This window comes from Lycorma delicatula, chromosome 12 (genome assembly GCF_047948215.1).
Source record: "Lycorma delicatula isolate Av1 chromosome 12, ASM4794821v1, whole genome shotgun sequence".
NCBI classification, from domain to species: Eukaryota; Metazoa; Arthropoda; class Insecta; order Hemiptera; family Fulgoridae; genus Lycorma; species Lycorma delicatula.
In genome coordinates, this window is record NC_134466.1 from 42,308,193 (window position 1) to 42,324,893 (window position 16,701).

General features: G+C 27.7%; 1 protein-coding gene and 1 long non-coding RNA gene across 2 annotated transcripts in view; one reads left to right on the top strand and one right to left on the bottom strand.

Annotated features, from left to right (window-relative positions):
• Positions 1–2,412, top strand: part of LOC142333226 (uncharacterized) — an 89,594-nt gene extending 87,182 nt beyond the window's left edge. The window contains exon 11 of the mRNA XM_075380213.1: positions 978–2,412. Within this exon, the coding sequence (XP_075236328.1) occupies positions 978–2,381 (1,404 nt within the window). The 3' untranslated portion in view covers positions 2,382–2,412. The remainder of the gene's footprint in view (positions 1–977) is intronic.
• LOC142333227 (uncharacterized) overlaps positions 1–16,668 on the bottom strand; it is a 141,502-nt gene extending 124,834 nt beyond the window's left edge. The window contains exons 1-2 of the long non-coding RNA XR_012758558.1: positions 16,439–16,668; positions 9,667–9,869 (exon numbers count right to left, since the gene is read on the bottom strand). This is a non-coding gene — a long non-coding RNA (uncharacterized LOC142333227). The remainder of the gene's footprint in view (positions 1–9,666; positions 9,870–16,438) is intronic.
• Positions 16,669–16,701: the final 33 nt, after the last annotated feature.

The window sequence follows — 16,701 nt, forward strand, 5'->3', positions numbered from 1 at the left end:
TCATGGAAAACAACATAGTTAACACAATAGATGAATTTATAATGGTATAGCACTAGTGCATAAGGACATTTAAACTGTTACAAGCTGCTAACCTTGAATACAGTTTTACCTACTGACATGTACGGAGAAATAAAATTTACCTATGTGTGACTTCTACCTTCTTAATCTTAGGGTAGCGTCCTTTTTGAAACACTCGATAGCTCTAGTCCTGTTACACCTTTGAAATGTGAAATTATTTAGTAGTCCAGGTTCAATAGCATCCTTTTCATCAGGTATACTGTTTTTATAATTTCCCTGCTGTTAATCACGGATTATGATTTTGCCTGTAAGTGCAATTTTCATCTTCATGATCATTGTTTGCCGTAAGTTTACTTATGTCATTTCCTTCAACAATTTTATAATTATGATAGCTGTTTTGCAAAAATTCATCAAATTGTATATATGCAACTTCAATGAAATACTTTAATTTAAGTTCTATAGTTCCAGCTTCAATTTATTAAAATATTTTGTAAAATCATTACTTAAAGAATTAACTACGTAATAAATGACAACTTATATGTGTGTGTGTGTGTGTGTGTGTGTGTATGTATGTATGTATGTGTGTGTATATATATATATATATATATACTTTTCTTTTTTAACTTATTGGGTATAATAATGTTTTCCTTATAATTCCAAAATAAATTCCATTTTTTTCCAAAGTAACTTAATTGTTTGCATTACGCACAGATTCATGGGCTGTAACAGCTTTGTAACATTTGAAAGACCCACTTTATATAAACAAGTATCCATCTCAGTTATTTTGGATTACTGGAATTAAACTATTCATTGATGATCACTCATATGAAAAAGTTTGTATGAGTACGGTCAAAATATTTATAAATCTATATTAAAAAAGTATTTTATTACAAAATCCTAATAAATATGTAATAATAATAATAATAAGAATAATACAAATTTTATTTATCTGCTTACAGATAACATCAAATGGATCATCAGAAAATATAACAGCTACGAGATATATACCGACACAAGTAATACATATTGGAGATGAAGCAATACACTCAAATGAGAACTCATCAACATTGTTACCGACATTAAACCCGACTAATAATGCTAATCTAAATTCTAATTCTAATGAAGATAATTATTTTAATAACAATAATAATAATTATCACTGGAAACCAGTGCCAGAATATCCAGATAAATCTGGAAATACTGGTAATGACTTAGAATCAACAAATAATTTTAATTTAGAAGACATAGGTGGAAGAGGTTTTATAAATGTTAGACATATAAATCACAGAACATGGAATAATAACAGTAGTATTAATAATAATTATACGAAAAATTATACAAATTTTAATGATAATGAATTTTATATAATTTATAAAAACGGTACGTTTATTTTTAATAATGAAACATTAAATGAAACAGAATTACTTAAAAGATTAAAATTAAATATTAATTTAAATACAAGTAATAATAATGTTACAATAAGGCCAGAAATAAAAGAACCAATCTTATCATCGACGATAAGACAAGAAATTAAAGAACCAATATTACAGAGTACAACTCCTCGTAATTATAATGTTAACAATAAGGACAGTGATACACCTGAAGATTTTAACATAAATCGAACACCAAAATCTGATTTAGCTCCGCCACCTGTTACTGCAACTGAATCTTGGTTACACTGGGATGAAAGTACATTGACATCATCGACTTCATTAGGAAATAAAAAATTAAAAAAATTAAATGTCGAACAACAATCTAATGAATCAGTATTATTATTACATGAAAGACCATTTGTAGTACAATTATTTCCACAAAGATTAGTATCATTATTAGAACAAGCTGAAAAATATGCACGATTAGCATTTTCACCATTCGTAGGAGCAACTACCACACCTGAAACAACGCCACCACCATCAACAATTTCATCAACAACGACATCAACATATACTGAATCAAGAGTACAAAGAATGTTAAAATACTTTCCATCGTTCTGGTCATCGAATGAGTCATCTTCACCACCAACATCAAAAAGAATTAACAGACAAGTAACGACACAATCAACTGTTATAGCGAATCCAGTTAAGGCTGGAAAAGTACTAATACCTTACAGTAATGATAATAGTAGAAAATTACAAAGATTTCAACCGAGATTTATACCATTACAATATAATCATAACAAAAATATTAATTCATACGAATCATCGAATGATGCTGAAGAAACTAAAGAAATAAAAAAAGAATTTAACTTACCACCAGTGTTAGCCGATCACATTGAATCACCGATGAATCAAGATAATTCCGAATATGACTTTATTTATGAACGTAATGAAAGAAAACGAAGACATATATTGATAGGAAGATGATAATTGTCCTTTTTTTCCCAAATATATTATTGTAAAAACTATTATATGACTGATTGTTATTTTCTAATATACATGTATATAATAATTTAAAGTAACGTTAAAAAAAAATCATAATTTAAATGGATTATGATATAAAATTAAGGAAAAAAATATATAAATATTTTTTTTCCAGGGTTACTTCAAAAATAGCCAAGTGCACTAAAAATAGGGAAGTGTTTGGTGGTTTGTTAAAGAAAAAACATACTGATTGGTAATGTTAATAAAAACAAATTGTTGTGTATTAGATTCCTAATGAGTTAAAATTCTTTTATCATAAAATATCTAACAAACATTATGTTTATTAGTCTTGATACATGAACTAGATGTTAAACCATTAAAATAATGCATAACATAAAATCTGGTAGTAATAAAATAATTAAATAACAATAAATTTTTACTTCCATTACATCAGTATACAATTTCTAACTTTTTGTGTATTATAAAGATTTCTAGAACTTCTGGAGGGGATGTGTCATATTTTTAAAAACAGTTTGTAACCTGTTTGACATTGTAATTAACAAACAGATACTGAAACTACATAGTTCAGATATAAACTTGGACTTTGAATTTTGTCATCAATTTCAATTCATTTCATATATATGCCCTAGGAAAATGATTATGTAATAATTACCATGAAAAAACCCAAAAAAAGCAGGCAATGTTGATTCTCCCAGCATTAATGTAAAGATTAAAATTTAATTCTTTGAGTGATAAATTTAAAAATTATTATTAAAAAAATTAAAAAATTTCCATTACTTATTTACTTACTGATGAAATAAATATTGGAATATCTTTGTAAACAAATAGTAGAAATCACGTTTTTAAAAAACACCCCAGACTCAAGAGAGAGGCTATATTGCCATTGGTTCCTACATCACTTTTTATACATTTCTAAATTTAAATTTAAAAAATTTGAAATATTACGATTAATTTTCTATAATCCAGGAAGAGGAAGGACATTTTGTAAATTTTAAATCTTGGAAAAAGTTTTAGTAAACTTTCAACTGAATTGCATTCAGGTTAAAGTAATTGGGCCATAGGTCTGTAAAGAGCTCATCTCGCCTAGGTCTGATTTTTTTGGTTTTGGGAATGGTGGACTTACAAAAAAATTAATTTACACTACAATTAATAGCCTTTAAATGTTCCCTAGTGATGTTTTTACCAACAATAATGCACTTATCTCAAAATTGTAGTCGTAGGTTAAAGGGGAACTACCCCATTTCTCTGACTGATATGTTAAAACCAAAATTAATGATAATACTTTCCAGAGAAATTAAGTAAAATAGATGTACACACAGGCAACATTATATACAGAACTGAATTTTATTTCTTTTTTTGCACTTCTGGATTCTGGGACATAAAAATGTCAAGAAATACAAAAAGAAAACAACCAGGCACCCGAAAATTTGATAAATAAAATAATCTCCACCATTCAATACTATATATAAACTGGAAGGTTAGAAAATATAAAAAGAATCATATAAAATCACTAGATATAAAATATATGTATATAATAAACATTGACACCAATAAAACTATAAACATAATTAATAATACTCTCGCTAAATTAAAAATAAATAATAATATAATATATGAATTAATAAATTCATTAAAATTATGTGTTAAATATAATTATTTTAAATTCAATAATAAATATTATCAGCAGGAAAAAGGTCTAAGTATGGGATCTCCACTTTCTGCTATTATGGCCAACATATTTATGAATGTATTGGAAAACACTCTTTTACCCGATATAATTAACAAACTTTAAATTACCTTATACAAAAGATATGTAGATTATATTCTAATTATACATGATCAACAATATAATAATGAAGAGGACGTAATAACTGAAGAAATGAATTCTTTAAACAATGATATTAAATTTACTTTAAACAGGGAAAATAATAATAATAGCATTGATTATTTGAATATAAAATTTAAAAAAAAATTTTAATAATAATAAAATTGATATTGATATATAAAGAGAACAAACCAAACAAGACACTGTAATACATTTTAACTCTTTTCATCCGTGCGATCAGAAAATAGGATCTTTTAATTCATCAATTTACAGAGCAATAAAATACTTAAAACACAATAATATAAAACAAAAGAATGAAGTAAATAATATTAAACATATCACATTAAATAATGGTTACGATGCAAACTTAACAGATAAATTATATACCAAAATAAAAAAATAAAATACACATAAAGTACAAAACAAAACTAACAAATAATAATACTATAGAAGAATACAATATAAATTATAATAAGTTTAATAAAATATTAAAATTAAAATCAGCATATATAACTAATAATAAATTACATAAATAATAAGGATCCTTCTAAAATAATAAAATATCATAACAAATATGATCTAGAAAAACTTAAATGTGAAAATTGTCATTTGAAATAAACTGGTATGACAAATCGTTCATTCTCAATTAGATTTAAAGAACACATCAATTCCATAAATAAAAATAATAAAAATGAATCTAACTTTGCTAAACACGTAGACATAATTACAATCCAAACAAATTGGAATACTCTAATAACTTTCATAAAACTAGTATATTGGAGAAATTTCATATATATATATAAAACAACAGAAAAGTATTCAAACATCGAAATTGACATTAAGAAAAGACGAATGAAATTCTTTGGTCATCTCAGTAGACTACCAGAAAATTGATCGACAAAAAGGGTAATAGAATAAGTAACCTTGCTCAAGAACTCAACACCTTGGATGGACAAACTTCGAAAGGACCTAAAAAACACCAACATAAGTCCAACAGACATTTTAGAAAGAGACACCTTCAGATACAAAGTAAACAAATAGGAAGTTACATCACAGCAACCAAAACAAAAACAGTATAGACCAAAGTGGTTAGAAGAGCATAAACAAGCTTTCTAGGAAAGAATTCTCGAACAAGAAGAACCGAAAGGAAAGTTGAGTTATTTGCTTAACGTCTTCCATTTAGTGGGAGAATTCAAAAATAATAATAATAATATATATATATATATACATACAAATAATAATAAACCAATAAATGAACAAATCAGATTTGATAATGATATTTTATTTTAAAAAATTATACAATAATTATTAATTATTATGTCGGCTAACTGATTCAATTTATACTGTATAACAGTTGTAAACATCTTACCGAAAAGACGTTTTTCTTTTAACATTGACTTATTTTAACTATTGACAATCAACTGTTATGAACATAATAATTTTAAATTTTATTTTCATTTTAATTCCTATTTATAAAAATTTATATGCACAACTATAAAATTCATAATTAATCAGTAATTCCTGATGACGGATAATCCGAAAGCACTTGGATAATTAATACTCACAATTATTGGTACGCTGATACTCTAGTTTTATATAAAAAGCTATACAGATATCAAGACAAATCTTTATGTTACCACTTATTTAATGGTTGCAGCTCTGATATAGTATATTTCGACTTCAACATTTCACCTGAGTCTAGGAGTATTTCAAATTCAGCAAGGATTATTTCTAACAACTTTTTCTTTTAAATCAACCCCAAAAAAAAAAATGCATGGGATAAACCTGAGATCTACATGACCAGAGACAACAAGAAATGACTTTCTATCCAAAGAACTTATATAGCAGTAACTTGGTGTTATTTGCTGTGTGGGCTGTTTCACCATCTGGCTGCAACCAGCAATTACATTAATCTTCTTTCACCAGTGCTATGAAGTCAGTTATAATCTGCTGGTAGTGTTCAGATGTTACTGTTTCTGTGGACTACTATTTTTTTCTGAGAAAGTGGGCAACATACTGTAATCTTTTTTGAATGCAATGTAGTTTTGTCTCTATATTGCAGCATTGGTTGTTCTGGCTATTCACATAGCCAAAGATGAGCCATATCTTCTCACTCAGGAAAATGTTATCAAAGATCTGAATACTGCTGCAAACAAAACTCATAAATGGTTTGCAATAATTTGAGTCTTTTTCCACGATTTGGTTCTTGTAATTTCTGCATAGCTTGATTATGGTATGAACATAATTTATAACTTCTTTGTGGCTTTGCAAACATTTCCGTATAACATTCCAGTCTCCTGAGATTATTGATTTTCAATGTAATCATTCAAAGGATGCAAAAACTGTTCTAAATATTTGTCATTTAAAACTGTTGCCCGGACCATTTTTATTTGTTTACATTACCAGTTTCTCTAAAACTGAGTGACATATAGGTATGTTTGGTTGAGGAAAAGCTACAGGAAAATCTTGCCGACACTTTAAAAATCATTGCAATTTAAAATAATTTTCAGGAATAAAGCACTTTAAAACTGAGTAAAAACGCGTGATAGTCTTTTTATAGCACACTTCCCACTGGTAGGCAAAAAAAGAAGAGATTATTTGATAATTGTGTATATATTATTGCATAAAGTCAAGCATTACCAACCCATCCATTAGTGCCAACCTTAAAGGAAATTTTCTACTAGAGTAGATTAATGAATTCAAGGTTGTATAACTTTTAGCTTGCCTGTATTATGGGATCCACTTTAAAAAAAAAAAAACAATTCTTCTAATAATGCCGCTTAATATTAACTTAGTATTCTGAGCTGACTGGTGTAATATTTATACACAAATAAGTGAAAATGTTACCAAAAGCATTAAACAAGATAGAAAATATTAAATTAGAAATATTAATCGTAGAAATCTTAATCGTTTCTAGGTTAAAAAAGGAAATATAAAATTAATTAATGATGAAAAAGTGTAAAAAGTTCTGTTCTATTACCAGATGATAATTACAACACCAAAAGATGTTTCATATATAAAAATAAACAAGAAATGTTTAAAAAATACTAGCAAGCTTAAAGATTTATTTGTAGGCAATTTAAAAAAATAAAAATGTCATCTTTAACTGATGATAAGTTTAAGGTTACAATAGTTATTATTTTCTATTATTATAGATTAATTAGTGCTGTCAACTCCTGATTATCGATAGATAATGTGTAAACTTGAATTTATTTGAACTAAATGATACAAAATTTTAAAACTACTCAGCAAATATAATACTGTTATAAATAGCCGGCCTCCATGATGCGAGTGGTAGTGTCTTGGCCTTTCATCCGGAGGTCCTGGGTTCTAATCCCAGTCAGGCATGATATTTTCACACACGCTACAAATCATTCACCTCAATCTCTAAAGCAATACCTAACGGTGGTTCCGGAAGTTAAAAAAAAAAAATAAACTGTTATAAAACCAGTAATATTAGAAAAACCTTTTTAACCTTTTCAAAGATTTAGAAACAGGATTTTATTTTTTTAAATTGATATACACAAAGGAAAATTCAGACTATTCCTTTGCTATCAGTCTCATGAAGCCATTCTAGATTTAAATTGGCACAAATCAGAAATATACACTTCAAGAATTTTATCTGGCATAAATGGTACAAAGAACATATTTTTATTATTTTTTTACCAAGTCTTTCCAATTTGATCCATATAAGGTCTGAATAATTCACTATACCTAGAATAATTTAATTAAATCCTAATATTCTTCTGTAACACTTTAAAAACCTCTATTCTTTGTTTTTTCTGCTTTCCTTCTTTACTTACTTTCCAAATTTGTAATAGATTGATATTTAACAAATAAAACCAAAAAAAAATTAAAACGGAAAATCTTAGAAATTGCTTAGTAGTCTCAAATGCAACTTTAAAAATTATTTTTTTTTACCTACCGCTTTAATTTTTCTAAAAATAATACACACAATAGCATTTTGAATATTAAAACAGGTAATTTGGCATTTATTTGATTAAAATCAGCTAATTCATTTAGTCTGTTGCCAACCAAAGAAATATAAATTTATTTATTTATTCATGCAATATTAACAACAGATTGACACTCAATAATAGTAACTACAATGGATGATAATTAGTTTTGTAGTATTTAAAATGCTATCCCATATGAAGTTAAAAATTAAACTTTCCAAATCTGGACAATCCAATAAGAATTATCATGAGTGTTTAAGAAAAATAAAATTAAATAAAAGTAATATTGTACATTAATGAAATAAATATTTTAAATAATAATAATAATCTCCAGGTTACGACTATAATTGTACAAATTTACCTGAATAAGTTCATTGTAATGTGATGGCATCATCCAAGACAATGTTAAAAAATAACGTGAAAATTGTACTGGATTGGTGGTCTTGAGTAGGTAAAATATCAAAACATAAAGGCTTGAACTACGTTTAAAAAAAAACTGATCAGTTTTTTACTGACGACAATATACTTTATATTACGACAGAAGTTATACAAATTTTTAACTGAGTCTGATCTAGCCGTCACTCTAAGTCAAGCTTCTCCTCTGATGAACATACAAAACTATTCAAAGACACAAAAACCTGATTATATATGAATAGACATAATTTAAATACTATACACTCTTCAAACAATTACAAACAACACAAATCTTTTGAAACATAATTAAGATACCAGTGGCTATATTCAATGACATGACTTGTTGGTCCCAGTGGCAGTCTTTAAAGAAGTTTGATTTAGAACAACAGCTAGCTCGAACTAAGGTGAATTTTTATAATTTTATAACATTCAGCTCTTTTTTTTAAGAAGGGAGGATTAGGAAACCAGGTTTTAGCTGATAGACACTTCAGCCACTAAATTTATTATGTGGCTACCAGACAGGATGAAGAGTTTTCAACAGGTTGACAGATCAGACACAAAGAAAGCAGTAGTCCTTTAGGTACCACAATCTGAGTGACAATATATTTATTTCTCTTTAAAATAAAAAAATACTGGAAATAATTTAAACACTTTTCTCAATAAGATATAATTTTTAAACAGTCCTTTCATATATCACTGTAAAGATATTTTTAAAAAAATGAAAAATTATACTAAATCCATATTGTTAATGCTATGTATGTTTTTTATCCATTTAAAATCTCGGACAAAAGATTAGTAATCAACTGTAAGAATAGCTAGCTATTTTTTTGAGTACGAGATGGGAATTAAAATCAAAACTGAGACAATACAGACAGAATCTGTCTTTCATCTAGAAAGTTATGGGTTCAAATTCCAATCAGGTTCAGCATTTTTCATACATAACAAATTTTATCTCCTAGAAGTGACTTAATTGGATGGCAGCCTGTCATTACTTGAGAAAATAAAGAAATAAATAGGAATGACAAAATTCTTCAAATTTTACTTCTTATAGAAATTAAAAAAGTTTACTTACCATTATCTTAAGTCCAAATTTTTAATTTAGAATTATGGATTTTTTTTCGATTGCATTTAAAATTTGCTATGCTTGCCAGATATTATAATTTTATTAGATTTAAAAATTTTGTTACTCAGCTCATCTTAAAACTTCTCTTATACAGATCTTCCACTTCATTTTTTAATAACTTTACTGCTTAGGCAATCCATAAATCTGACAATCTGGTAACAGATAATTAAGAGCAGACAGCAGTTAGTATTAAAGCAGAATTATATTGTGATAAGATTCATAAAATATGGAATATAAATAAATCAGTAATAAAATAAAAAATACAGTAAACAAGTGAAAATGTGTAAATATTTTATATAAAATAAGTTGGTATGAAAGTATATATTTATGAATGAGAGTAAAATGAAAAATGAAATAATAAATAAATAGGTTGTAGTAAAATAAAAAAATAAAAAATAATTTATAATATAAATATACATATACCTATATAAGTACCTTTTTATACATTATTTTTACCTATATTGTATAAAATAATTAATTTAATAAATTTATAATTATGTATTACTTATATACTGTTAATAAATACATTAAAATAAAATGAGTAAACAATTTTTCTTTATATTTTCTAATTTGTGTTCTGGAAAAGAAATCAAACAGAAAAAAATGATTGAATGAATGAATAAACCTTTATTTCCCTTGTATAAAATGTGACATAAATATGATTACTATCATAACCTAAAAATTTAAAACTAAAATATCATAATAAATTAATATTCTTTATATACAAATCATACAGATGAAGACTGTCAACCTCTGTGGAATAGCGATCTTCTCTGTATTTCATCAAGAAGGTTCTGGCTTACCAGTTGGGCATGTGAAACAAGTTGATCAACAGCTTATTAAATAAATAAATGTATTTTAGACTTCTAAAATAAGCTAAAAAAAAAATAAAGCAACTACCATGGCATTTATAAGTCTATAAAAACCATTTGATAATGCAAAAAGGAAAATGCGTTTAAAAACTTGAGAACTAAACATAAATATATGAGAAGAAGAGTTATTTACTATCTATATGAGAATCAAATGGATAAGGGAAGAAGAAAGCCAAGGATAGAAAACTTTCAATAAAAAATTACTGTTTACTTGTTTCAAATACACATCTAAAAATTAAAAAAAAAATCGTTGAAAATATTTGTGAGAAGTATAGTCATTTATGACAATTAAAAATGGATAATAAGAAAAACAGAAATGAGAATGAAGACCTTTGCAGTGTGGTGTTATAAGGGGACATTGGAAACATGATGGATCAACAAAATTTGAAATTGGAGAAGCCTCACGATAAATAGAAAAGGTGTGAAATTTATGGCAGAACTTAAACTAGGCTGGTTGAACAACTATTAAGTCATCCAGGTTAGCAAATTTGGCCATAGAGAAATGTAAGGAAAGTAAAATCTGCAAAGACAAAGATTTGAATATAAAAACAGATAACTAAGGATGAAGGTTATGGTAAATATATTGTCGTTTAAAGATTAGTGAAGGACAAAATGAATAGAAATAGAAATTTAACAAAAAAGTTGTACACTCGCCGCCAAATATGTTGGCTCAGGAAATGAAAGCCTGTGTACTAGCATTTTGCATGCATTGGCCTCTGTTACAAGCAAACTAAAAACATTGTGGTATGGTGATATATGAGAAACAGGTTCACATAAACTTACTGTAGCATATGTAATTGTTGAGTTTTATTCTAAATTATAAATTGATGTTGTGATCTAGGTCTACTTCCTGTTGTATAGCAACTAATAACAGTAGAATTATACATGACTAATGTGCTATTTATGAGTTGTTGTAAACACAACATGCAATTCTAAGAATTTCATTTACTTATCTTTAATCTACTCTAATCATTGCGCTGTGAAGAATCATATATTACTCATCACTTGTATACTGCAAAAGTGGTTATTATAGAAATATTTATTTCTGTGTATATTTTAACTTAATGAAGTGAATAGCTGGTGACTTCATTTACTATTTCTTGTGTTGTTTTCACTTAAGGTTTTGTCATAAATTCAGTCATGAAAATTTTTAATATTTCAATACAACTATTTTTTTTTTAAATGCCTAAGTTAGGAGGAAAAGGTACAGTAGTTCATACTCGGACAAGGGTAAATTGTATTCAATGTCAACAATTTCTTTTTACAATACAATGCCGGAACTGGAAAGTGAAAAAAACTGAAGTGCTGAATAAGGTTGTTCAAGTAACAAAAGTATAAAAAAAAAATGGTCCAAAGAAGTACAACAGAAGGGAAATCAAATGAAATTAAGAAGCCACCCGTGTTCGTTTTGCCAAGAAAACATGTAAATCACCCTAGTGCTGTGTGCAATTTAGATTCGTTTCGCACAGATGCTTTAAGGTGTTTAATAAATAAATTTTATGTAACTGAAAAAAGTGTGTTTCTATTGTGAAGAGAATTATGCAAAAAGCCCATGAAAGTGAAATTTATTTCAAATGGAGTGAAAGATCTATAAGGAGAATATTACATAAAATGGGATTAAAATGGAAAAAACTGAAGACAACCAGAAAATACTGATAATACAGCATGACATTAAATGCACCGAATGAAATTTCTACAACAAATTTCCCTGTTTCACAAAGAAGGAAAACCGACTGTATACAAACAAATGAAAACTACATTCACAGTAGTTCATACAACACCAAAATTGTGGGTAAACATAACCTTGTGGGTGGACAAACCTTCATGAGGGACTGAAAACACAAGAATCCAAGGGCTCACTATTAATAATTGTTCATGCTGGTTGTTATAAAGGATTCATTAACACTGCTTTATTTATGTATGAGTCAAATAAGAAAAGAGATTATCACAAATAAATGGATTCTGAAAAGTACATGAAATGGTTACGGAAGAAGTGTATTCCCAACTTGCCACATCGGTCGGTAATTGTACTAGATAACACATCGTATCACAACGTTTTGCTACAAAAGCAGCCAAATTCTAACTCTTTAAAAAGCGATATGAGAAAATGGTTAGCTGAACCATTAACTGTTCTCCTGCTATGACTGAATTATATAACATTATAAAATTACACAAGGAAAATCAAAAGATATTTCTAATAGATGACATTTACGAAAATTATGGTAACAGTTTTGCAGTTGTCACCTCATCACCCTAAGTTAAATGCCATTGAAATGATTTGGAGTCAAGTGAAAGGGCAAGTAGCTAAACGAAATATAACTTTTAACATGATGGATGTTCATAAGTTAGGTGAAAAGGAATTTCATAAAGTGACTGAAGTTCAGTGGAGCAATGTCTGCAAGAATGTTGTCAATGTTGAAAAAAGATACATTGAAGATGAATATTTATATGATGTGCACATCAACAATTTTGTGATAAATGTGAATTCAGAATCAGATATGAGTCCTTTAAAATCTACCGATAGCAGCGACTTCAGAATTTGCGAGCTACAGCAATAAAGTGAGTAGAAAAAATAATTATTTAAAATTAATATTAACTACGATACTAAACTAGTTTTAATTAAATAGCATTGTATGCATTTTTGGTTATAAATATCATCTATATGAAATTAAAAATGTTTTCAGTCGGCCTAGTACTGTGCCAAATTTTTGCTGAATGCTAGTAGTTTTTTGTGCCAACTTACGTGCCATTATTTGTATTTATATTTAGGAAGAATATACACACAATTAAAATATTCATTATAGTATAATATTTTATTATTTACTCTTAGGACAGAACAAACATTGAGAAAAAATTAGAATATATCAAATAAAGTTTTAAATCAATTGATTCATTTGCTATTCATAGTTAACAATTTTATAATTTATAAATGTTAATCTACTTTCAATTTTATAATTAGTGAATCACCATAAGAAAACATTTTATCTTATTTAAAAGATGCACAGCCATTGTCAAATTTATAAATTTTATTTTTATTAGGCATTATTCTTGATATTTCAAATTTGCTTACAGGGTTAATATTTTTATGAATCTATTCAGTTTCAATTAAATGATTTATAAGTCATTTCTGTCTGTGTATGTGTTCTTGTATCGCTGGATTAATGCAAACATCCAATCTGTTTCATGTAATATTTAGTGGAATCATTACAGTTTAATTTATTTGAGGGGTCTACATGCAAAACTGGACAAAATCCCACTTTTTGGCTATAATGAGGTTAAGAGTGGATGATTACAATTAAAAAGGTTTGCACCAAATAGTAAACTTTTTTTACAGCAAAACTTGATGTTTTGTATCAATTTAAGTGTATGAATGTCTGCATTAGATGCAAAGGTGGACATCTCCTACCTTCAGCAAGGAGCAAAATTGGATTCTTACATTGCCCAATCAGATAATCCCATTTTCAGTCAAAATATTACCAGATGTTTTTTGTGCTTGTTAATATTAATGAAACCAGCTTTCCTCTTAACTACTATTTTAACTACTGAATTAATTATCTTCTATACATACATACATATATATATATATAATGAATATTTATTTGTTTGTCCCGTATGCATTCCTACACCATTCATCCAATTGCTATGAAACTTTGGTGAGTTGTTGCACGCCCATGAAGGTTTCAGAATTAGTTTGGACCTGCTAAATGGCGTTGTGGTTGAGATATTTCAAAAAATTGTATTTATGGTTCGATTTGGCTCATATATGTCTATAACGACAAAATATTGGTTGACACACAATTAATAATATGAACCATACAGTGTGGGCGAAGCCACGATGAGGATGCTAGTTATTGATAAATTTATTCTTTAATTATGGATGAAGTCATTTAAACGCACTGAAGACTATGGCAAAAATCAGAGCGCATAATATAACTTCGTTTGTATAAATTACAGACAAAAACCTTTTTTAAAATCTTGGGTAATGGAAATTCTAATGTTATGAAATTTAGTTCTGAATGTCAAAAAGTCATGCCACTATCAAAGATACCTAACCAAGGTACATAATACTCAAAACAAATATACATTTATAATTTTACAATAGTTCAAGGGTCTTCAAAGACCAAAGATAATGTTTTCTGTTATACATGATCAGAACTTGATCGTGCAAAAGGTTCTTGCAAAATATCTTTGACAGTTTATCACAGATTAAAAAATTCCCAGAAATGGATACATTTCAACTGGTCTACGATGAATGTAGGGGCCAGAACAAAATTTCAACATTGATCATAAAGTGCCAAAAGTGGCTTTCTCATGATGCTCCTACAAATGTCAGTATTAGGTGTGTTCCCCATAATGGGACATAGTGACTTGCCAGCAGACCATGTTTTTGGCCTAATAGAAACAGAAGTTCATCAAAAAACCAGTACAATCCAACTTGATGACTATTTAGAAATTTTCAGTCATTATGGAACTGTGATTAATATTTCTGAGTTTCAGATATGCGATTGGAAAACCAAGACCACTAATAACCCGAAAAGTTCTGTCCAACTGGCATTTTCAAATAAGTAAATGCTCAAGAATCATAGTAACCTGTAAAGAACTTTCACAAGGTACAAAGTTATTGTTAGAGGACCATTCTACAAATCAGACGTCGACAAAACATTATCTCTATGAAACAAAATAGAATACTGGCCAATTTAACCCATTAACATTAAAAAAAAAAAAAAAATGGACCACTATTATGGACCATTATGGACTGAGATAGCTGATCTTTGGTTTTATTCATATTCAGTATGTAATCATAATGACACCACTTGTGGAAGAAAAGATTTTGACTCAATCTGTGAACATCAAGATGAATAAAGACCTTTAACTTTCAATTTATTGAATGTATTTATTTGTAATTTTTTCATTATAATGTAAAATAAATCATCTTCAAAATAGCATTCAGTAGGATTTTATTTTCCCTACATCTCCTACATACAGTTAGATGCTAATTCAGAAATTTCCATAACGTATAGTTGCATAAGTGGAATTTTCCATTTTCAAATCCTAATAAAGGCAGTTACTTTTATATGGGTTTGAATATTAGATCATGAATACCAGTGTTATTTGGTGGCTTGGTTTCAATTAAACACACTTCTCAACCTAAGACTGTACAAGATTACACTTCAATCACATCCTCATTCATCCTCTGAAGTAATATCTTATAGTAGTTCTAAAGGCTAATTGGAAAAAGAGAGAGAGGTGCATACTTGGACATTTCCAAATTTTAAACCAAAATAACCAACTTACATTGAATATTAGATATTTATTTCAAACATTTGATGTAAAGAATTATTAGAAAAATATTTATCTTGCTAAATCAAAAACTGCTGCTAATTTAGTACATTTTTTTGGTTTGTACAAAATTGTGTGAAAGGGAAATGTCCAGTTCTGGGTCTAGACCCCTCATTTATACTTGGATTCCTGTATCCATTAACATCTGATAATTAGCTTGGGCTCTCCAGTTAATTGCATTGTAAATATTTAGTTGAAGGGAGAAAATAGTTTAAAAACTCGAAAGTTAAAACTTTAAAAAAATTATTCTGTAATGTATAAATGATGTGTGCTTATTTGGAATAACAATAGAAGTTTAGGCAATTGAGATAGAATTTTTATACGTACAAAACACCATGATTAAATATTAGTCAGAAACGTTAATATTAAAAAAGATTTACAATTTATTCTCTCAGTCGCATTCTAAGCCAAGACAGTATAACATTAAATACCAACAATATTTGTAAATGTGTTAACTTAATCAAAAATAAGTTCTTACATAAAATTATTTAAGAAATAGGTTTACTGACCGATTTGCTTAGTTTTGTCGGGAATTCTTCAAAATTTCTAATTTGGACACAATATTTCAAAAAACACTTTTGTTACCTGTACATCACAATAACCAATTTTAACTTGCGAATATTTAATTGAAGAAAAACATATATTTCTAACAACTAGTTATCCCAGTTCACTAAATTTCCACAAATTTAGGACACTTGACATCTAATCTAGTTACGACAAAATTAACTGTAAGATACAGTATTTTAATACCGGTGGTAGTTCTATATCTCGA